General features: G+C 40.0%; 1 protein-coding gene across 12 annotated transcripts in view; it reads left to right on the forward strand.

The window, feature by feature from the left end:
* The window catches only part of Unc5d (unc-5 netrin receptor D), a 505,989-nt gene that overhangs the window by 314,985 nt on the left and 167,375 nt on the right, over positions 1-23,629 (forward strand). For all 12 annotated transcript variants that reach the window (XM_078031186.1, XM_078031193.1, XM_078031187.1 and 9 more), the window contains exon 4: positions 2,689-2,792. In XM_078031186.1, coding sequence (XP_077887312.1) covers positions 2,689-2,792 — 104 coding nt within the window. The remainder of the gene's footprint in view (positions 1-2,688; positions 2,793-23,629) is intronic.

Consider the following 23,629-nt stretch of genomic DNA (forward strand, 5'->3'; position numbering starts at 1 on the left):
CTGTGGTGACAATCATGGGTAGAGCTGGAAGCATTTGCCCATGTCCAAAAGTTGATTTCCCCAAGTTTTAGTTTTGGCATAATTAATACTTAGAGTTTGTCTCTAGGTTGACGGTTCTTAGCATTCAGGTGTTGGTCCTCTTCAGGAGTCAGTGACACCACACAAGGATCAGGTGTAGGCAGCGATTGTTGAGTTTCTCACCCAATGTGATGCCCAGTGCCTGATCAGCTGCCCATCATCACTTATGAGGTTAATCCTCTATCATATCTTCAGGCATATATGACATCCCTCCTGTTCTATAACCCTCCTTCATTGCCTTCAGTCTGTAATCTTTTTATCTGCACATTGGAAAGTAAGCATGTGCTTCCCTGTTGGAAATCTTTTCTTCGCATGAGTTTGAATGTCCCTGCGATAGCATAGCAGGTTGGCTTGGTCCTTTTTTCAGAGTGATCCTTCCTGCATGAGATCTACCAGAAATTCCTCCAAGCGCCTCGTTTATAGGTATTCCTTTTCCTGGGTCCCAGTGTCAATTCAGGGTTTTCCCCTTTTTATATGTATATTTAATTATCTGTCTCCTGGGAATGGGAAAGATAAATGGCTTGTTTTTTTTTTTTCACCCAGCAATGTATTTAAATGTATTTAAGTGTGGAGAAAACCAGAAACTAAGCATTTATTACACTTTCTGTTTCTATTGTGCAAAGAAAGGAAATAGAATTAGACAATAAATAGAAATTTCCACTATTAATTTTGTATACTTCACTGGGTTGATACAGATTATTTTTCAAAACTCCAACCATCATTTTAGCAGCACTGAAAGAAAACACAGTGACCAAAACAAGAAGAAAAAAAAAGTGAAAACAAAACATCACACACATACACACACACATACCCCACAAATCCTTCCATTAGCAAACAGATATCTCATGTTACAATCTCTCTCTCTCTCTCTCTCTCTCTCTCTCTCTCTCTCTCTGATAGATTTGATATAGTTCTGATAAGTGACCAGGTCCTATGGAGAAGAGAGTTTTGACTGAGATATCCCTCATTGGACAGCAGAGGAGGATCAGTGGTCAAATCCTACCTGCCGGAAGTGCAGGATTTCCGATTCTTAGGGTTACTCACAGTACCGTCAGTCAGGTTTTGTTGTGAGTTACAGGAATTCTTCACACTTGGAGTCAGAAGTCTTGGATCATAATGGGCTGAGGAAATTAGCTACAGAATTTGGATACAAGCTGGCTCTGCAACTGAGAGGACAGCAGAGAAATGTGAGGATGGATCTTGTCACCTGGTTGCAATTTGAGTCCTTTTGAGATCTTTTGCCATCAATATGCTCCTGAAGTCCTCTGAATATATGGCCCTGCTACTGACTAAAGACATCAGTTGCCTCTGGGAGGAAAACCATTAAGAGTAAAACTCAGAGGAAAGTGAATTTGTGGATTGCGGTGCTTGTTATTCATTGAGTGTTTTTGACTTGCTAAAAGCGAGTTTAATGTATTTATACAATTTATAAAGATGTAACTGATTCTGGAGCTCTGCTCCTTAAAGGGAACATATTTCATGTTATTGTAAGCACTGAAGAAAATTAAATCAATAAATCCACAGCCCGTAATTTGAGATACTCAATTTGAAGAAAAATATATTGTCAGGGAGGGAGGGGGAAATCTTTTTACTCGAGGAAGACTTGTAAACAACCTGTCTTGGCTCCACTGTCCCATGCATTCAGGTGACAGCAGGAATTACCTTTATACGGGAAGATGATGAGTGTGTTAGCGTGACACCTTCCAGGAAGCAAAGGCCAACTCCCTACCTTTTTTAATGAAGCATATGCTCAAGGAGAGAGCAATGCAAATGAAGCTGTCTCTGGCTGAGCTGTCCCTGTGTGCTCTTTTCCTTTAGGAGGCTTTGCTGGTTGACAGTCAGGCTGGGTGTCAGGAAGCTTAGTGGATTTTTTTTTCTCTCCCTGGCATTGATGCTCTTTGTGACCACTGGCAAGCCAATTAACCTCTTCAAGCGTCACCCTTCCGTGTGTAAAAGGTTAATAGTGCAGCTTGTTTGCAAAGTGCCTCAAGCCCTCCGTGAAGGGCACTACCCAAATACCCAGCATTGCTATTTGACGGAAGGGTATTGTATTTTTTAATTATATGTTTGGTTGGATAGGTTATAGATTTTGTTGTGGCTGAATGTTGCCCCTTCTCCCTGGTTACAAATAAAACAACTAATAGGTGATCTCACTCTATTACCATCTTCCTGAGCCCCCTGGAGGTTTATGGGAATGACAGAGGTTATAGATTAATAACGCATTCTTTAGTTAATAAAAAACATCGTGTGCATCTCAACTGTATAATGGCTGTGGATGGCAATTTATTAGGCCAAGCGTCTCATCAGATGCTAAGCAGATAATGCTGGCAAAGATTCATGAAATGCTGAGGTTCTCTCTTCCCTGTCCCCCAGTAATTTTATTTATCCTTCACATGGTTAGAGAACATTAGGAGCAGTTTTATTAAGGTGTTTTTCCAACGTGTTTCTCAGTATTTAGAAACTATGCTCTTGTTCTGGAACACCTGGACAAGTGACTTGTTTCTGGGCCTCTAAGATATGACATTGAACTCAATGATTCATGTAGTTAGAACAAATGTGAATAACATCAGCCTAGAGAAAAATCATCATATTTCTCATACTTCTTCGCAGATTTACGGAAAAACTTTGAACAAGATCCACAAGGAAGGGAGGTTCCCATCGAAGGCATGATAGTGCTGCACTGCCGACCGCCGGAGGGCGTCCCTGCTGCCGAGGTAAGAGGGCCTCTCAGAACCAGGCTGTTCCCAGGAGGGACGCCAGAGACTTGGGTGACCATAATAAGGGCAGGAGTAGAGTCTGTATCTGGGATTCTTCCTGCCTGAACCCAGTTGCAGGAGATGATTAAGAAACTGAAGAGAGGAAGATAGAGAAACGAGTGGTAGTCTCCCATCCAATCTCTTCTTGATATAAAGTTCTTGCTAGGCAGTGTGGGAAGCATCTGATGTGCAATCTTGCCCCCAGTACCTTCAGTCAATGCAGGTATTATCCTGTGTCCCCAGCCAGGGCACCCTCCTCTGCACATCAGCTTATGGATTATATTTGATCTTCGACAGGCAAAACCATGTGAAAAGTGCAAAGGGGAGGTGGTAATCCCCTAGTCTTGCATCTCACTGGGGGGCTGCTCCGTCATCACTTGTTCATAGAACAAGAACCCATGTGAGCACTTTTTACATTGCAACACTATACTGGCGTTAGGGACATAAAATGTGATGAAGTCACAGGTCTCTGATCTGGTGTCCTTCCTTCACAGTGAGGCATCTGGGATCCAGGATCACTGTTTTTTTTTTAACTCCTGGCATGTTTTCTAGAACTTCTTCTATATTGTTAAAATACAATGGTGACGAAAAAAAAAATACACAATGAGAGCAGTGAAGGCTTTCTAAATCTTTTAGCCACTACTGAATGATGTTCTCATAGACTCATAATCTCATTATTGTTGGGGGAGGGGACGAAGAAGCAAAGCATGCTTTGTAGAAATCACATAATTTACCAACATTGGCTTGAGTTTAGCAGTAAATGGTCCAGTTGCAAATCTTCTGTGTGAAACTAAAAAGCTGTGTCTGGAGCTATAGTTTAGTCACTGAGAAGTAGATATATTTAAAAATCAAAACAAAACAAAACAGGCTTTGTCTTACATTTTAGCTAAAATAGCTATGGGATGTTGCAATTGGGAAGACAAAGGAAAGAGGGAATGAAAAACACACACACTTGCACATTTAGACAGAAATCATGCCGGGTGGACACTATTCAAAGCTCAAATGGTTCATAGAAATGAAGTAAACGGACTTGAAAATTAAAGTGCACGCGCCATGTGTGGTATGAAATGATTAGAAAGGAAAATGCTTATTTTTAGGTTTCTATTTAATGTGGAGCAAAAAGATATTGATCTTCTTTTACTGCCTTTTTGTGCCTACAAAGAGTGAGCCCTGTTTTCCTAGGCAGGGGGTTATTCTGCAGGTAAATATTCCAATCTGTTTTAGGATATACCCCATGCTCCTGGGAGTCGACTTATCAGTAAGTCTGCACTGTCACTGCCCATCTCTCAAAGTCCCAATTTATAAGTGGTTCTTGCACAGTAATGTGCAGCTACTGTCACACCTCCTACGTAGACAGTCCCCTGGTCCACTCATGTTTCCTTCTAATTCTGTGCTGGGTCGCAATCGTTGACTTCACAGCCATAGAGAAGGATGAGAGGGGAGGAAGCTAATGTTTTTTTATTAGCAATTTGCTTATGGGAACCCTGTATACTCTAGATGTCTAGAATTGATTTTTATAGCTGGAGGAAAGCTTAGATATTTACCTGGTTCTACCTTTGTATTTAAGGGGCTGGAAAACTGATGTTCGGATCAATGACCTACTAAAGGTCTTGCAACTACTTAAAGAACTCTGTTTCTTTGTCTTGAATTCTCCAAAGGCGTTTTAGCCATTCCTAGAAAAAGTTGGATTGGGTACCTTATAAAAGACCCCACAGTCTGGCTTGCTGTGATCTTACCTTCTGCTGCTCTGCACCTGAGTCACTACAGCCACACTGGGCTCTCAGTCTGCTTCAGGTGTGATGTGTCTCAGAAGGATGTAACCAAATGTGCAGGTCTCTGGGCTTGCTTGGTGAGGCCTCTCCTGGACCCTGTTGAAAACGGCACTTCCCACTCCACAACCTCTACTCCTGAGCCCTTTTCCTTGCTTTGTATTTTCTTTTTGTCACTTATCACAAACATACTGTATTTACATTGCTGATTTTCTGTCTCCTCCACTGGAATTTAATTTCCACAAGGGGAATTTTTGTTTCTTTTGTTCATCTCTACAATTCCAGAACATAAAACACTGCCTCTCCAGACTTTTATCAAAAGGATAAAAGATAACAAGTGCTGGCGAGGATTCGGAGAAGAGAGAAGTTTTGCACACTGTTGGTGGGAATGCAAATTAGTATAGGCATTACGGAAAACAGTGTGGAGATTCCTCAAAATTTAAAAAATAGCAATACCACTAACAGGTGTATAACCTAAGGAAATTAAATATGTATATTCTTATGTTCCTTGCAACGTTATTCACCACAGCCAAGGCAGGAAATCACCCTAGGTTTTCAATGACAGATGGATGAAGAAAGCAATAGTGTGTGCGTGACGGAATACTGTTTAACCTTAGAAAAGGATGAAATTCTTTCATTTGTGACAACATCTATGAACTAGGACATTATATAAAGTGAAACAATGACAAATGCCACGTGATGTAATTTATGTGTGCAATCTGGAGAGTTAACATCAGAGAAGCAAAAAGTAGAATACCGGGGTAAGGTCTAAGGACACAAAATTTTAGTTATAAGAAATAAGTTCAAGAGATCTGTTGCACAACATAGTGACTGTAGTTAATATCAATAATCATGTGCTTGAAAATTGATAGAGTACCTTTTAAGTGTTCTTTCCACAAGAAAGGATAAGTGTGTGAAGCAATGCATATATTAATTAGCTCAATTTTGCCATTCCTCAGTTTTACATATTTAAAAACATGTTGTACACAATAAATATATATAATTATCAATTAAAAGAGGAGTTAAATTTTAAAAATGTGAAAGTACTTCTAACATTGAGATGCTCTATGAATAATTTTTTTGTAGGCTGCAATCAGTTTATACTGCTGCAACAAAATAGCATAAACTGAGTATCTTGTCAACAACAGAAATTCTTTTTTTTTCCCTCACATTTCTGCAGGCTGCAAATCCAAGGTCAAGAAGCCTGCAGATTCAGTGTCTAGTGGCCCATTTTCTGGTCATAGACAGCTATCTTCTATCATAACCTCTCATGGCAGAAGGTACAAACACTTTGGGGTCTCTCTAATAGGAACACCAATAATAATAATAATAATAATAATAGTAGTAGTAGTAGTAGTAGTAGTAGTAATAATGACCCAGAGGTGCCACCTCCAACCATTATACTGGGGATTTGGTTTCAATGTATGAATTCTCAGGAGAAATAAATATTCAGTCTATGGCATAGCCCATAAAAAATTTATAAGAAAACACAAATCACTCAATAGAAAATGGACACAAAAGACAGTTTTTTAGAAAATAAAATGTAAATGACCAGAAAATAAGTAAAATCAAAGTATTCAACATCACTCACAATTACTAATGTGCACATTAAAGCAATAATGTATCACTTTTCATCTACCAGATAAACATCTTAAAATTCAACAATGGTTATTGTTGACAAGCACATGAAGAAATAGGTAATCATTCTCATATATATTGAACAGATATTTACCAAGTTCTGTTCTTAAACACTAATGATAAAACTTGAAACTCAGGCAATTTTTCAGGAGAATCTTTTAATTTATAAATGTCTAATAATATTTAAAGTTTACACATATCAATAATATTTTTTGATTGTGAATGAAAACTAGTTTTCCAAATTTGTTGATGAATAATTGAGGTTGTACTAGGATTAGCCCATTATAAAAATTGTGAAATTTACTAATTTCTGATATTATTATTTTTTATTTGTTTTTCTCTCATTACTGGATAAAAGGCAGCGAGGAGAACTTTTCCCACCTGCTCTTTGAAGACATAAATTTTAAAAAGGAAGGAGTAGAGGATGTATAGTATGGTAAAGTAATACCCAACAGCAAAAATATTCCTTGGCCAAAAATGCATCCATGTGAATGGATAAAGAAAATATAGTGTAGATATACAGAATATTACTCAACCATAAAAGGATGACTTTATGACTTTTGTTGGTAAACGAATGGGCCTGGAGAATATTATGTTAAGTGAAATAAGACAATCCTAGAAACCCAAAAGTCAAATGTTCTCTTTGATATGGTTGCTCACATGTAACAAGAGGGGCAGAGAATAGAAGTTTATTGGATTAGACAAAAGGTGGTGAAGGGAAAGGAGTGGGATGAGAATAGGAAAGACGGTAGAATGAATCAGGCCTAACTTTCTATGTTTATATGTAAATAATGACTACTGAAACTCTACATCAGGTCAAGAATGGGATCCAAGTTGAATACATTATACTCTATGTCTGTGTAATATGTCAAAATACACTCTTTCATGTATATCTAAAAACAAAAAAATTTAAAAAACAAAAATGCATCCATGAAAGTGAATGTGAATGCAGGTACGTCACTCCAACACAAAAATGCACACATGTGCAGATACATCGAAGTGTCTTCCAAAACAGTGTGTCAGTTCCTGAGTAGTGAGAACTTTAAGTCCACTTAGGACTGTGGCAGGTGGAGGCATTCCTGTGAATAATGGAAGAGCCTCTGGGAAATAAACAGCAGCTCTCTGTTCAACTGCTTAGAAGCATCCGAAGGTCAGAAGCAGCTTTGTTCACATTCCTCCTTTTTTCCTTGCCCAACATTCTGTCCGTCAAAGCAGATGAGTTCCATCCATTGGCTCAGTCCATTTTCTTCCTTCATTTGCTTCTGATGGTGGCTTTTAGGAGTAACTGTGAGAAACAAAGCAGGATAATCCAATATCTGTGAAAAAACATTTGGGAGAGTTAATTAACAAGGAGAGAACTCAATACAGCCATATCAGGAAGAAAGCAAATTTTCTACTATCTATTTTCTGACACATTGACAAACCAGGTACTCATTTCCTAAATTTATTTCCTAGGGATACTGTAACAAATTACCATGAACTGGGATTCTTATAAACCAAAGGAATATATTTTTCACCATTCTGGAACTTAAATGTCTTAAACCAAGGTGTCGTCGGCTTCTTTCCTTCTGGGAGCCTTGAAAGAGAATCTGCTCCATGCTTCTTTCCTACCTTCTGGTGGTTGTTGGCAATCCTTGGCTTCCCTTGGCTTGCAATCACATCACTCCAGCCCCTACCTCCTCCTGCACACGTCATTCTCCTCTCTCCATTTATGCATGTCTGACTTTTCTCCTCCTTAATATGATACCAGCTATGGGGTATAGTTCGCACCATTCCAATATGGCCTCATCTTAATATTCTGGTTCACCAACATCTGCAAAGACCCAATTTCCAAATAAAGCCTCATTTACAGGTTCAGGTGTACATGAATTTGGGGGAGTAGGGTATCATCTTAGCCTGTACAATTCTTATTCTACCTTTTATATCCTATCACATTTTATTTTAACACTCTATACGTTTTTAGGAAGAAATTACAAGGGTTGGGGTTGGAGTTCAGTGGTAGACTGCTTGCCTAACACATGTGAGGCCCTCAGTTGGATCCTCAGCATCACATAAAAACAAATAAATAAAATAAAGGTATTGTGTCCAACTACGACTAAAAAATTTTTTAGAAAAAGAAATTACAGAGCTTGGACAGCTGAAATTAAATAGACATCTAATTCAAGAAATAGGTGGGTCTAAGGAGGGTTTAAAGCAAATTCTGAACTAAGTCGGGGGACAAACTTTGTTTTCCCAATTTTGTATTACAGACGGATATGGAAAGTTTTCCCTTACATGGTGGGTTAAGTAGACCATTGTAAGGCTCTAAGAGACATTCACAGCATCATCTTAATGTAGGAAAGTAGCCCACTTCCAAACACTTGAGTTGTTTTGGAATTCCACTTGTTTATGAGGTGGAGTCTATCTGTATCTGTGTGCAAATATTTAACAGTACTTTTGCTTACAGCAGTAGCCTGTGCAGTAAGTTATCACCTTCACCACTTGTGTTTTTGTTGAAGGAAAGACAGAATGAGAGAAGAAAACTCAAAGAAGGCAGAGATGGAGAAGGATAATAAAATCTTCACATGGTTACACGACTGGAGTCGCTCCTCAGAGGAGAGATGTCTGCCAGTGCCTGTTGTGTGGTCTTCAGGTCACTGAAAATTCATCATTCTGCTGGGTGACTTCACAGTGGCAGGAGGGCCCTGTAGTTGATGACTTTCCAGTATGGCATTCACTGGGGACTGTGTTTGGAAATGGTCAGTCAAGTATTTGCCACTGTGAAATATTATCAGCTATCTATCTACCCTTTGCAGGCCACATTTCATCCCCTTTACACCATCACTTGGTTCCCTTCTCCTCCTGAGAGGGTCATGGTGTCGTCACTGGAAGGAAATGTGCATTTAAAACCAAAGCTATCAGCTGGCTTTGTCCCTCAGTGCAATAGGCAGTCTCCCACTTCACATATTAAAAGTCACCTTGTAGACAAGTCCTAATCTTGTTTTACAACATATATACAATTACCATCTCCCAGAAAGATAGCCTTGACAACCAAACCATATATATGTCCAAAAAAAAAAATAGTTTGCATAATAAGAAAATAAAGCTGCCATTTATGCAATGTCCTTACATGCCAGGCATTATGGTAAGTGGTTTCTCTGTGTTATTTTACTTAATTTTCAGAATGCTATGAGATGCTGGAAAGCTATTGGGATTTCCAAATCTGTCTTATGAGAACTTGTATAAGCTTTCAGATCACGTTGCCTAAGCTCTCCAACTACCAGGCGTCTTGGATCTTGGCGTTAAACCAACTTAACTTTAAAGTTCAGATTTTTTTTCTTCCTTTAATTGGTTGGGGGTTTGGGGTTTTGTTTTGGTTTTGTTTTTTAATGAGACTGGATTTATTAGTTTGTTTATCCAAGCCTTTTAGAAGCTCATGAACCCCTAGGTCAACTGATAGCATACCTGCCTGTTGTTGACGCCCAATTCCATCCATAGAAGTTATAGATTTGCATTATATTCTATGGGTCCTGTTTGGAATAAAAGGGAACCTGAGAATAAAGCTAAGAAGAGAGGACAGGCTTTGGGAGTTGATTTCTGGGACAGGCTGGATGTCTTTGGAGTCTTCTCTCTTTCCGAGGACAAGGAGACTGGATTTGATGTTCTTCTATGAAGCAGGAGGGAATCAGATGCTCAAAGTTCCATATAGGAGGCCATGTTGGAGAAGAAAAAGGAACATACAAAAGGGAAGTAAGAGGACCAAGAGTAATATCTTCCCTCATTCCAGATTTTCCTGTTTGGCCATGGCCCTGACAGATCACTTTGTCAGGAAGGTCCAGGTTTACTCTGATGAGTTCAGAGTGCTGTCGGTACCATGGAGTTATTTCTCCAGTATCTATCAGTACAGTGTGGACCTTGTAGGAGCAGAACCAGTGTCTGTCACTGTAACATGATGTGGTAAAGCTTTGGAGTCACGCAGACTCAGTCTCCCACCCAGACAAGGATTTCCTAAAGCTGTTACCTATGGCAACCTACCAGCAGCCCTAAAGTTTCCTCATCTGAAAATGGGAGACATGTTCCTTGTAGGATTCCTCTGAGTCAAAGAGGAAAAAAAAATCATTAAAAATATGACGAACAACCTAGTTTCTAACACCAAATAAATGGTGCACATTGCTGATTTCTGTTGTTCTTTGATTTTAAAGCTTCATGAAGCTTTCAGTCTCCCAGAAAGAGGCAAGGCCCTGTTATGATTGGAGAACCAGAGGAAAAAATGTGAAGTCTTGTAATATCTAACATGTTTACAGCCCTAAGAAGGAGGAGGAAGCTGCTACAACCCCCTCCCTCCAGACTGCCTTGAGCTCTAGCCCTCCCCTCTAGTCTTGCCTTATGTACTTCAAAGAGCAGAAACACCCCAATAGCTTCCCGCTTTTATCTTTTGTAATTTATCACATGAAAGAATTAGTTATTGACATGTGCTGGTGACTCTTACTTACCACCATTGAAGTGTCTTATGAATATTATTGTTACAGAACACTTAAGGAAAATGTGATATGACCCTCAAAGTTGTCACCAGACTTATTACACACTGGTTTGGGTGAAATACTAGGTCATACATATTTTTTTGCAAAATACTTGAAATATGGATTGACGATAACCCAAGGCCTTCTGAAATCCCAAGAGCTTGTCCTCACAGCTGGGATGTGCTAGAACATAGTCTCTGCTGCTGCATTTAACCTTAACCTTGGGCCGTTCTAAGTAGAGGTAGCAAGTTTAGTGTTTGACACTTGTTGTTTAGCTAAAACCAATTTGCTCTTTTCAAAACAATTCATTATCCCTCACTGCACTTTTTTATACTTCCCAATTAAATGGAAAATCTATCTTTCATAAAAGTTAGAAATTATGTCCAATGAAAATCCGACATTTTAATGGTTTTCCACAGATTAAAATTGTAGAGTTCTCAATAAACCCTGATTTACTGATGTTGGCTATAAAATGGTTATTGCTGTTAATAAAGCCTGTAAATCTTAACAGGTTATATTTGCCTTGGACAATAAAACTTGCCATAAAGGCTTAGTGTCTAAGGCTAATTCTGCTCACATCAAGGTAAACAGCCTGCTTGAAATAATTCAATGTCTTTGAGAATTAAGGCCCTAGAGCTAAACAGTGGACAGATTCTTGCCTTGAGCCATTGCATGCCAGTCACTATCCTTGTTTTTAACCTCACCAAGGAGCCACACTGCTGCTGGAATTAGAAAACTCAAGGTCAAGGGCCTTAGTTGATGCAGTGTGGCTAAGGAGAAGGTTCTCTTCTTTCTTCACAGCACAAAGTCATTTTTGTCAATAACTGTTCATTAGAAACAGAATGAAAGAATATATTTTCTGGATGATAAAGTGTGGCGAAGTCAAACAAGAATTTGAAACCAAGTTATGGGGTGATGAGGTGAGGGTCAGTGTCTAGAGAAAGAGATTGTCGTTCTTGTTTCCCATCTGTATGCTCATCTGGAAATCAAGGGTATTTTAAGAAGCCCCCCTTAATACAGTTGGACATTTATCACTTTTCCTAACATTTTAGGTCTCACTTTAAGTCTCACATATCTAAGATCAAAGCTAGAAAGACAACCAAAGTGACTTATCTAGTCATCTCTGCAGTCAGATCTTTGCACTCATGTGTTCCCATACCAGATGGGAGGGATACTTGAGCAAATGGGTAGGTGTTCATGTGGAAATCTTCCTGTGGATAGGACAATCTTGGAGGCACCCAGCTCTTTGGGTACCCAAAATAATGGTCCTCTCTCCCATCTTCTAGTTGTGACCTTCTGGTTATGCCTTTACCCTGCTTGGGTGTTGCCAAGTGCACATTTTCCGATGGTGTGATTGGACATTGTTTCTGGCTGCTTAGGAGCCTCGTATGGCTCTTGGACTTCCTGAAGGTTCTAGGCAATACTTCATATGTATATACATATGTGTGTGTATTTTTTCAGTGTGGGGGATTGAACCCAAGGGTGCTCTCCTACTGAGCTGCACCCCTAGACATGTTGTTGTTGTTGAGACAGGATCCACGTGGCTAAAACTGGCCTGGAACTAGTCATCATCTAGGCTCAGCCTCCTGAGTTGCTGGGAACACAGGTCAGCACCACCATACCCAGCACTACTACCATTCTTTGATGAAGTCCTTCCCCACATAAAAGCAGTTTGTTCTCACTGAAGGCCTCTGACCATTTTAGCACACATGCCATGCCTTACTTTTAGAATGCCTTGAGGAGGATCTAAAAGTGGTCTTTGGAACAAAGCAAGTCACCATGAGCTAAAAGCTACTTATAAGATATTAATCTCTCTTCCTTTGTCTATAAAATAAAGGGGGGGGGAGAAGGCCTCCAAAGTCTCTTTCATCTCTCTCATTGTGCCTGATGCATAAGCAAGAGAACCTACATTCTGTCTCTGACTTGACCGTTGTTTTAACAATTCTGCCTAGACTGGTACTTTGCAGTTTTCAAGTCCGAAGCACTTTGCCCTTCTCCCTCATGAGGGTATTCTTAATGAAAGGTTCATTTGTTTCCAGTGTGCTCATTGGCATAAAACCCAGGAGGGAATCTTATGACGCTGGGCTGTTTAATACAAGAACTACTAGACTATTGTGTTTAACCTCAGTCAAACAGACTATGAAATGAGGATTTTATTTAAAAAATAGGACTCTTAATAATTCACTAGAGAAATGTTAAGTGAGGTGCCCAAGTTCTGAAGCCGTGGGCCTCAGGTATAAATAATTAATCTAATTTGGTGCAGCCAAAGCAGAGAGAATGTCTAATAGTCCAGATAAACTTTGCTTTGAGGAGACTGACAATGAGGGCCTTTGCAGAAAACCACATTTGATTAGAATGTATAATATTGTAATAGAAACCTAATGGACTCTAAAGAAGAGGGAATGTTGAATTGGTTAAATACTAGTAATTAAGTGCCAGCAAATTGCTTCTCTGAAAACATTCCTGGAAAAAAAAAATGCTATCATAGGGAGAGATGAGGAAATGAGGTTAATATAAGTTATTTAAAAAGTGAATGTCTGCAGCCCAAATACCCTCATCATTCATACGGGTCCTTAAGTAAATCTTATTAGTGGACTGACTTGTGCCACATCCTGAGCTGGGAAGCTCTCTTTCCTTAAGAGGAAGAAAAGGAGAGAGGACCACTGAAGCTTGCTGACTTGCATCTGTTTTCCTTTTCCTCTTGTTCTGGATTCCTGGAATACCTGAAGCACTGAAGTTAGAATCACAGTTTTCCAAGCCAAGGGGAGAAAGTCAGGTGAGATTAGGAACTTGCCTGGTGCGGGTGGGCTGGTCTTTGCCTTCCACTTCCTTTTGCTCAGGGAGGGAGCCTTCTGTCTCTCCAAGTGCCACCTCTGACAGTGTTAGGGGCCACACTGTGCCTGTGTCCTCCTCATGTCTCCTTGCTTGCAAGATCCTTGTCTTCTTCTGTCTGTGTTTTATACAGTCTTGCGGGATCTACTCTAACCCACCTAGACTCAGTTCTTCTCTGCCCATCCCAATCTCTCTCTTAGAAATACCTCATTTAACTGGTGAGGACTGCTCCAGAGACAGCATTTTCTTCTTTCCTTTAAAAGTTTTTTTTTTTTAGCATATTTCCTTGATTATCTTTTTCTGATTTTTATATTTAATTTTTTCATGATGGGGTATAATATTTCCTGCAGGTAATTCCCTTCAGGATGGGAAATGCAAATTATCCTTCTCAGTGTCCCTCCCATCCCAGTAGATAACACAAATGCACCTGCCAAAAAAAAAAAAAAAAAGTAGCTCTCTGGGAAGCATATGTGGTTAAGTGGATGAATATTTACACAACTGCTGGGAATACATAGTAATAAACTTTTAAATTTGAATATCATTTCATAACTTAAAGATTTTTACATGTATTGAGTCATTTGATCCTTAAAGCTACCTTTCATAAATAGGCATAAATAGCAATATCTCTGTTTTATAGAATCATTTATTTAATATATACGGGCTCAATATCCCTTATCCAAAATGCTTATAACCAGGAGTGCTTCAGATTTTTTAAATTTGGGAAGATTTGCATATACATAATGAGATATCTGGGGGACGGAACCCAAGTCTAAACAGGAAATTCATTTATGTTCCAGATAGAATTTGTATACTATATCTTGAAGGAACTTTTATACAATAATTTTGATAATTTTTTGCATGGATTTTCTACTTGGAGTGTCATGTCAGCACTCAAAAAAATTGTAAAAGAGCATTTCTGATTTTGGATAGTTGGACTAAGAATGTTTTAACCTAAATGTTCATTGAGAAACTACTATTTACTGTTTATCGCTTGCTTGCTGTACACCAGGCACTGTTCATTGAATCCTCTCAACAACTCTCTCAGATAGGGAGTTGCCAGTTTAATAAACGAGGAAACGTAGATGGGGAAAGGGTAAGCAGTTTACTTAGAGACACAGTTATGGAGGGAATGAGCCAATATTTGAATCCAGACAGCCTGACTTCAGAGTGTGTTCTCTTAAATTCTGACAAAGCCCCTTCATGTGTCAGATATTGCATTCTAAGTGTCATCTGGGATAGCATGTCTGTCCTTAACTAGATCACCATCTTATTTCAGAGATACACAGCTAAGCACATTAAGCTATAATAACAGCATGTTTGCCTGCCCTTATCATGCAGGATATGTTCCAAGACCCCCAGTAACAACCTGAAACTACAGATAGTCCCAAAATGGTTTATTTCCTAGGTATTTACCTATGATAAAGATGAACTTTTAAATTAGTCACAGTAAGAGATTAACAATAACTAATAGTTAAATAGAACAATTACAACAATGTGCTATATGAAAGTTATGCAATTATCGTCTCTCTTTCTCATACTATTCAATCATAGATAATTTTTTTCTTATTAAATAGAAACTATTCATCTTTTCACTTAAAGTAAGCACATTATGGCTTTTCTTTAGTCTATCCAAATTGCTGCCATAGCTATTCTTGTAGTTTGAGACTATTATTAAGTAAGTAAGGGTCACTTGAACACAAATACTGCTATACCACCACAATCGATCTGATAACTCAGCTGGTTACTGAGTGACTAATGTGTAGGTAGTATATATAGTGTGGATCCACTGGAAAAGGTATGATTTACCTACCAGGTGGGATAAGGCAGAAATTTGCAGGGTCTAATCAGAAATGTACACAGTTTAAAACTTAGGAATTATTTATTTCTGGCTTTTCTATTTAGTATTTTTATACCACAATTAATTGTGAGTAATTAAAATTATGAAAAGTGAAACCCCAGGTTTGTGTGTGTATGCATGTGTGCCTAATGCTTTTCCTCAATTTATCTGGGCTGGGAGTATAGCTCAATGAAAGAGGACTTGCCTAACATGCAGGAGGTCTTGGGCTTCATTCCCACCACCCCCTCCCCCAAAACACACATACATTCCTTCTTTTTGCTCCTTATGTCTGTGATCCAGATCTGAGTCTTATTCCTCCCCAGTTGCAATCAATCTCTGTAATTTGATGGCATTGGACTGTGCACTGCGTTCAGATTCTAGCCATAGTGTGGCAGGACTGCTTAGTGCCAGGGATCATGTTGAGCAGGCTTTGATGGGATGGGGAAACACTGTTGACAGAATCTCTCTTTATCCTCCTCTCTCTCCTTTCCAATTATTTTTCCTCATAGAAAATTACATCCTTTATCCTGTAACATTTTTCAAAAATATAAAATTTGCATTTTGTACTTAAGGTTTCTCAAATTCAGAGAAGCCACAAATGGATCAAGAGGGAAGGTGATTTGGAGGAAAAATCAGGAGGCCAGCAATCAATCAATAGTAAAAAAAAAAAAAAAGAAAAAAATATTCTTAAAAACCTACCCATAAGGAAAGGAAACGTATGGTTTCTAAATTAACATAATGAAGGCATAGAGCTATTTCTCCATCCTATGCCTTCTTAAACAGTTTAGAGCAATAAACAGTCTTTATATCTTGAATTATGCAGAAGTAAAAGCAGCCTGGGAGGCCTCCGCACACAGAGCTGCAGATCTGTAACTCAGCTGTAATGTTCCATGGGCGTGAATCAAGAACTCCATCCTAATCCTGCTGAGACAGCATGGATTTTAATGTTTCTAGGAAGCACACCACACGCCATCCTGGTTTGCTTAGCAAAGGCAGTCCACCTTTGTTTTTCAGGCAGAGCTTATCAAAATGGAAATAAACCACAGCCACAACCACTCCAGCAACAGCATCTCCTGGTAATCCCTTGCCTTGATCCCCAAATGCTGATTGCTCTTTGCAGTCCAGTTGGGAAGAAGTGACACCTTCTGATAATGCCTTTTGTGTTGAGTGACTTAATGATAGGTGACTATAAGGCACACTGGCCCCATGGACAAATTTTCACATAACTGCTAGTATAATAGAGCATGCCTGTTTTTCCTTCATGGGTGGTCTAGAGACCTGCGGAATAAGCACCTGCCTACAGGTGCTATTGAGATACACCCAGCTGATCTTATTGCAGTTTAGCTTCGGTTCCAGAATCTGTGCCCACTGAAGGAATTCTACATGGCCTCTTTCATTGCACTTGCTACTCTCATGCTTCTTGCCTCTGTCAAATCTTAAATAGCTGCTGTGATCTTCCCTGGAAGCCACCTAAGATTCAGTGCAGTAAGTACATCGAGTGAAAGAGTGACTCACTGAAAGTCCCAGAGCTTTGGTCTGTGCAAATTGCAGTGGCTTCCACCCCACAGATTACAGACACAGCATCCCAGTTTAGCAGCTGCGCAGCTCAACATCGCACATAACTCAGATTCACTTGGTTTTATCAGTTAAGCTTCCAAGAAAAACATCTAACATTCAGAGCTGAACAGCTGATAATCCCCTGCTGTGGTGAATTTTGATTTAAATATAACTGAGTCTCTCTTGGCTTTGGCTTAACTGAATTGGAACTGTTCTTTTAATTGTTGATTCAGTATTGGCTTACATATCTGGCTGTCAATCCTCCCAACAGATTCTCTCTATAGATGTATTTATTAATCATGCACAACATTCCTGATCCTCTGGGGGCTGTCAGCACTGGCCCTTGCTGTTTACAAGTGACAGCATAAAACTTGATTTCTGTGTGCAAGAAATATCAGGCTGATGATGCACATGCTGGCTCCATAGTTTCATTGAAGGTCACCTGTTCAGGACATCTCTGGTGTCCACTGTGAGGAAGCAAAACACCACTAGAGTCTGGCTGGAGCAGTCACCTCCGGTTTGCCAATTATATGTGGGGCTAGGTGGTTAGTTTAATCTTCCCTTTCAATATTATCACCTCTGTGCTGTGTGAAATGCCAGGGCTACAAAATCTGGGTGTTTTTAGAAGAAGTAGATTATGACATGGGAATGGACACTTATACCTTTGGGTGGAAAAGTTTTTCTCTTTTGGGGAACTCAGTTTCAATTTTTAAATAACCCGCTCAAATAATAAGCAGCAAGAATTGGTGCCAGAGAGGAATCATGGTAATGACAGATAAAGACAAAGAATAACAGAGTAGGGAGAAAAGTCTTCAAAGTAGAGAGGGAAGCTGACGAAGCTGGACTTGTTGATCAGTCATTTCAGTCAGTCTGGCAATCCACCAAGATGACAGAGTCCTCCTTAATGATCATCACTGTTAGTTACCACATGGTGAGGACCAGGCACTTGCCCTTGTGTCATCCTATGGCATCCTCTCTGCCAGGTTAGGTACTGTCACTGTTTTTCATGTTAGAGCCTGGGACAATTGAGGCTGAGGTTAAAAAACTTCTAAAAAGATCCTGAAAAGATTTATAAGAGGTCTAATTCTGTTTGATTTCCAAGCCCAATTCTTGACGCTGCCTGACACTGACTGTGGTTACTTACTCCAGACCGTGAAGTTGGTAATTGAAGAGAGATTCAAGCAAGGAGCAAGGACATATCTGATTCCATTAGCTGGTCCTTTCTGTTTTATCAACCACCTGCGCTTTGATGTTGTACCCCATATCAGAGCATGCTTCAAAGATAATTCATGGTCAGTAGATTGCTTGATCTACTGCAGTTTTAATCTCTTATTATTACAGATTTCAATTTTCTTAATAAATAACTGTCTTACCTCAAAACATACAGTAATAAATGAGAGATGGTCTTTACTCCTGGTAAGTTCAAGCATCTAATAAAGAAAATAAATATGTAAATAAGTGTCTAACAGGGAGTGCACCACCTGTAAAATAACAGCAATATAAGAGAAAGGACATGATTCTTTCTGTTGTCCAGGTGGGCAGCCAGGACTTCACAGACTATCATTCTAACAGGTTTTGAAGGACAAATAAGAGATCATTGTGTGAAAGCTTAGGGGGTGAGACCAGCATGGTCAAAGCATTGCAGGTAGGAAGTAGCACACTCAGCCAGGCAGTACTATTAATTTTGTCTGCTTCATTTTGAGAAAATCTGAAGAACAAGTGGGAGAATTACTGGAGACAAGACTTTCAGGAATAGACAGGGGCCAGATCATAGAGGATCTTATCTGTCATCCTAAAAAACTTGAATTTTGCATTCATAAGTGATGGGAAGCTGCTAAAAAATTTGCATCCAGGAAGTGATAGCTAGATTTATTTGTCTGTCTGTTTCATGGACATAGAATTTTTTATTTCAATGATCTTAGAGTTAGAATACAGGTAGAAAGGCAGTAGGAAGTTTTAAATAAGTATGTAGGTCTCTGTACCACTGTGAGAACTCACATATTAGAAAACCTTTTACTTGTAAATAATTTCCAAGTTTTCACACAGGTCTCAAGAATGATAATAAAATTAAATAACCAGAGGCCTGTATCCAATATCTTCTTTGTAAAAGGGCCATGCAAAATGCTGTGACCAACCTCCCAGCCTCCCTAGCTCCAGCAAGTACATCTGTCTTTCCCTATACTCCTGTTACGTCTGCTGTGCAGATGAAAGGTCATGTAGACAGTGTAGACACTTCATGACCCAGCCCTAGCCCTGCCACCACCGTGCCTCTGAGCTGACTTCTCCACTTTACTCTGCCTATTCCCTGATGCAGAACAAAAGGAGCAGCTGATGAGAGGGGCCCGGGATCTTTATGTCATTAGATGCCCCTGCTCTGGCCCTTCACCTCTGTACTCAACGTGGAATCCCAGAATGATCTGACAAAGCCTTTGAAGGTTCCCTTTCCCTCTTCTGTACTTGCTCCGTGTACTCCTTGAAACACACAGAGTTCCTCCCATTTATCAGTGACTTTGATCCCATCAGGGGCCTGTGAGAAACTGGCTTCTAGGGCTGCATCAAGTTGTCAGGTTATTTCACTGACAGCCTGCGCTCAGGGCCGGCAAAGGACAGTGGATGGTTGTCCTTATTGTTTCCAAACGCAGGACCCTTTCATCCCAGAGGGAATGGATAGCCTTACCTAAGTGGTTGGGTATCACAGTCACAGAAGGAGCTTTTGTGCTTACCCCAGTCACCTCTGTGACTCCGTGTGAAGTGAGTTTCTGCTCACATCAGACCTTTAGCCCACCATCTCACTTAGCCCTTGTGTTTGCTTTCATCCTGTGAGCATGCGTTCATTTAGGTTGGTTCAGTGGAGTCTCTGGCACTTACCTCCTGCCATTAAGCACTGGGTCTGTTATTCTTTTCATTGGCCTGTGCTAAACTGTGAAATTTAGTTCTAATTAACTTTCATACCTGGGCCTATGCATGCTCTTATTATTAGGATTCCATTCTTCAGGTTCCTGGTTTTTATTGTCTCCCTGACAGTCAAAAGCAGTGTGGATTCCTGAGGCAATTAAAGACAGCTTGTATCGAAGATAATCTTCCTCTTTCTGCCACTGGTCAATCAACATTTGTCACTGACTCAGGTTTGCAGGAGCGTAAGATGGGACAAGGATTGCCAGCCTCAATACCATGTGGAAATTTGGGGTCAGGTGCTCCTTTGCTGTGGGGGCTGTCCTGTTCAAGGTAAGGTATTTGTGCCATCCTTGGCCTCTACCTGTTAGATGCTATTGGCCCCTCCTATACCCTCCCCAGTGATAGTCAAACTTATGTGCAGATTGGTTGAGATCCTGACATAGACTGTTCTCAGGAACTTGGGAGTCTCATCAAGATGCTGAACACTGTGCCTAACACAGGGGCTGCCTTAGAGCAGGTGTTCACAGTTTGTTGAATCAAGCCTGTCATCAACTCATAGTTGTTAGCCACATGCCCACTTGCCTGTGAACACTATAAAGACATGGTATCAGCTGAGCGCACAGTGGCACACATCTGTAATCTCAGAGGCTCTGGAGGCTGATACAAGAGGATCACAAGTTCAAAGCCAGCCTCAGAAAAACTGAGGTGCTAAGCAACTCAGTGAGACCCTGTTTCTAAATAAAATAGAAAATGTGGCTCAGTGGTCGTGTGTCCCTGAGTTCAATCCCCAGTACCACGCCCCAAAAAAGAAGACATGCCTATCAATGCCATATTCATCTCTTTATAGGCAGCCCATAGGCTTTAGCAGAATACCTGGCATTGAGAAAAATATGTGTTAAAGGAATGGGTAAATGAAAACATGAGGCAGAGAACTCAAATGGAAATGAGGATGTTAGGTTTGCTGATTATTCAAAGACTCCTGTGGATTGGGTGGGCAGGAGCTAGACTGCGGGGAATAATATGGATCTACGGATGAGACGAGAGACGAGTAAAGAAGAAATTGTGGTGTGTTGAGAAGATATAAGTTTCATTCCCCAGACCATGGTCATTGTCTGCACTTGGCCTCTACTCCCCAGGTGGCCCAGTGTCTTCGCACTAAATTGAAAAGCAGAACTCTGCATTGTACAGCTATAGACTGTAACTGTAACCCCTTCTTTAAACTGGTGGGTCAAATTGCTCTTGAACAATATAATTATAATGTGAGGAAGTTACCATAAAGTAGAGGACCTACTTTGAGAGACCCGAAGGTACATGGTACGGACTACAGCATATTCTGGAGCACATGCTTCAAACTTCACCCAGTTGTTTCCTTACAAGCCTAAGATAAACAGACATATCCAATGGCTCTGCTTGTCAAGACTGCAGAGGACATGTGACATGATAAAGGGAGGAGACCTGGGTTTCAAATCCCTTCTGTAACCTAAGAACTAGGAAAGTAAAAAGCCCTTAGACAGAGATATTTAAAAGACAGGAGCCACAAAAGACTATTTGATGAGGTCTCCTTAAACCCCTAGAGAGGCATTATTTATCACAAACATGTCTAAGAGCATGGATCTTCAACCAGGTACTGTGACATGCACCTAGTCCTCGCTGCTTAGGAGGCTTAGGTACAAAGATCACTTGAGTCAGTGGTATGAGACCAGCCTGGGCAATACAGCAAGATGCTGTAGCAAAAAGAAAAAAAAAAAAAAGAAGAAGAAGAAGAAGAGGGGAATGGATCTTGCAATTGAAAGTCAGGCCATAAGTCAAACAGATGAGGTACAATTTAAGCTCCTGCTTTTATTAGCTGTGTGATCTTGGGCTAAGGCTGAAACTATTCTGAACTTGAGTCTTCAAATGAAAAATGGGATAAAGATGCCTCATAAGGATGTGGGAAAGGATAGTTGAAATGAGATGGATGTCTTTGTGACACTTTCCTTAGTTCCTAGCACACCAAATGTTTACAGTGTCAGATAATAGAGCCCATTAAGGTTCTCTTCTGTCTTTCTCTGGAGCAGGCAGGGGTGGGACTGAGGCAGGGCCTCATGCATGCTGGGCAAGTACTCTACCCCTGAGCTGTACGCGCCGCCCCACGCTTTCTCTGGCTTTCACTGTTTGTCCACAGCTCTCCCGGGAATAGCTCTGCCTCCATGCTCTTCTCGATGGCACTGTGTTGTTGAAGTCTGCATCCCTTATTCCTCTTCCTCACCTCATTGGGTCCAACATCATACCTGCCTCACTTAACCTGTAATGGCTCATCATATTCCAGGCAGGGCTAATGCCTTCTTTACAAGCGATCACCATCTCTCCCTGTTTGGGGCATGTAGCCACTGTTGGAGTTATGTTTTCTCAGTGACAAATCCATTTACTTTCAAAGTAAAACAATGAAGGATGTGAACAACTTGATTTTGTCATTGGAAATGCTCTGTACTAGTTAAGGTGGAAGATCTAGGATCAATATGACTAATGGACCCCAGGTCCAGGGATGGAGTCAGCAAAAAGGATAAATTATCACTTTGCCCGTGCTTCTCGGATGGTAATTTCTTCTCCCTGTCTGACCTGATAGCCATCCTTGTGTTCCCCGCAGCGGCTGTCAGACCAATCGCCAGCAGAGCTGGGAAGCGCTCGGTCAATACATCCAGTGTGTCGAGCTCTGAGTCATTTTTATGTTTGTTTGTTCTCCTTATTACTTTCTTTGGCTGAGTAAAATCTCTATTACTTTGGGCTCAGGAACGGAGAATGTGCTATGAACACCCGAGGCGTACATTTTATTTTATTTTTATTATTTTTTGTGATGACTTCATTATTCCCTTATGCCAGAGTTTTTGCCAAAATTGTTTTGCTCCCTTCCTTTTTTTTTTTCTTCAGCATCCTCTTCTTTGGCTTCTCCATTTATTTGTTCCAGCTCTGCAGAAGTAAGCTTATGCTATTGCTTGGCATTTCTCCTTCAATGTAGTGAATGGCTCCCAGATTTCTGGATTTCACAAACCAGTAAAATTACTTCCCTTTCTCTTCTTCCTAAAAGAAGGGACTATTGAAGTGTGGCCACCTTTTTTTTTTTCTTCAGGAAAGGAACAATGAGATATAAAAATAACCATCTTTCATAAATATTATTTCATTTAAATATAATGGTGTATTAAGAATTGTAATGCAAAAAATAATAAAGAAAAAAGAAAAAATAGGACATTAATAACAACTTAGAGTCTCAGAATTACAGATTTAATTTTTTTAAAATTCAGCTTCATAATAAATTCATTGTCTCATTTTTTCCACAAAACTAAAACTGTCATAGCAGATGTTGCAAATGAATGATGCAGGACATCAGATTTAAAGATCTATCATTTTCACTCGCACAACACTAGTGGAATAGAGATAAGAATAGTGTTGTCTGGCATCTATACTATAAGTAGCAATCTCTTTAGTTCTTTAATCAGTTCCTATGCATAATTCTAATTTTCAGAAAAAGCTTTCCTCACACTTGGATCATGTGTTTGCAATGAAATCAGTACTGCCAAGAGGAAAGATTGTTTTACATTTCCCTTAAAAGCTACAGTAGTAAATAAACCTTTCAAGTATATGTAGTCATCCAGTTGAACGTGGAAGAAGTCCATTAAAATGCCAAAACCTGTGTTAAAAATCAGTGCTTCATGGGTGAAGATGATTGGTCTTCACCACTGATGTTGTTCTACTCGGGAGGCTGAGGCAGGAGGATCACAAGGCCAGTCTCAG

The sequence above is a fragment of the Ictidomys tridecemlineatus genome, chromosome 14, assembly GCF_052094955.1.
Source record: "Ictidomys tridecemlineatus isolate mIctTri1 chromosome 14, mIctTri1.hap1, whole genome shotgun sequence".
Lineage (NCBI taxonomy): Eukaryota > Metazoa > Chordata > Mammalia > Rodentia > Sciuridae > Ictidomys > Ictidomys tridecemlineatus.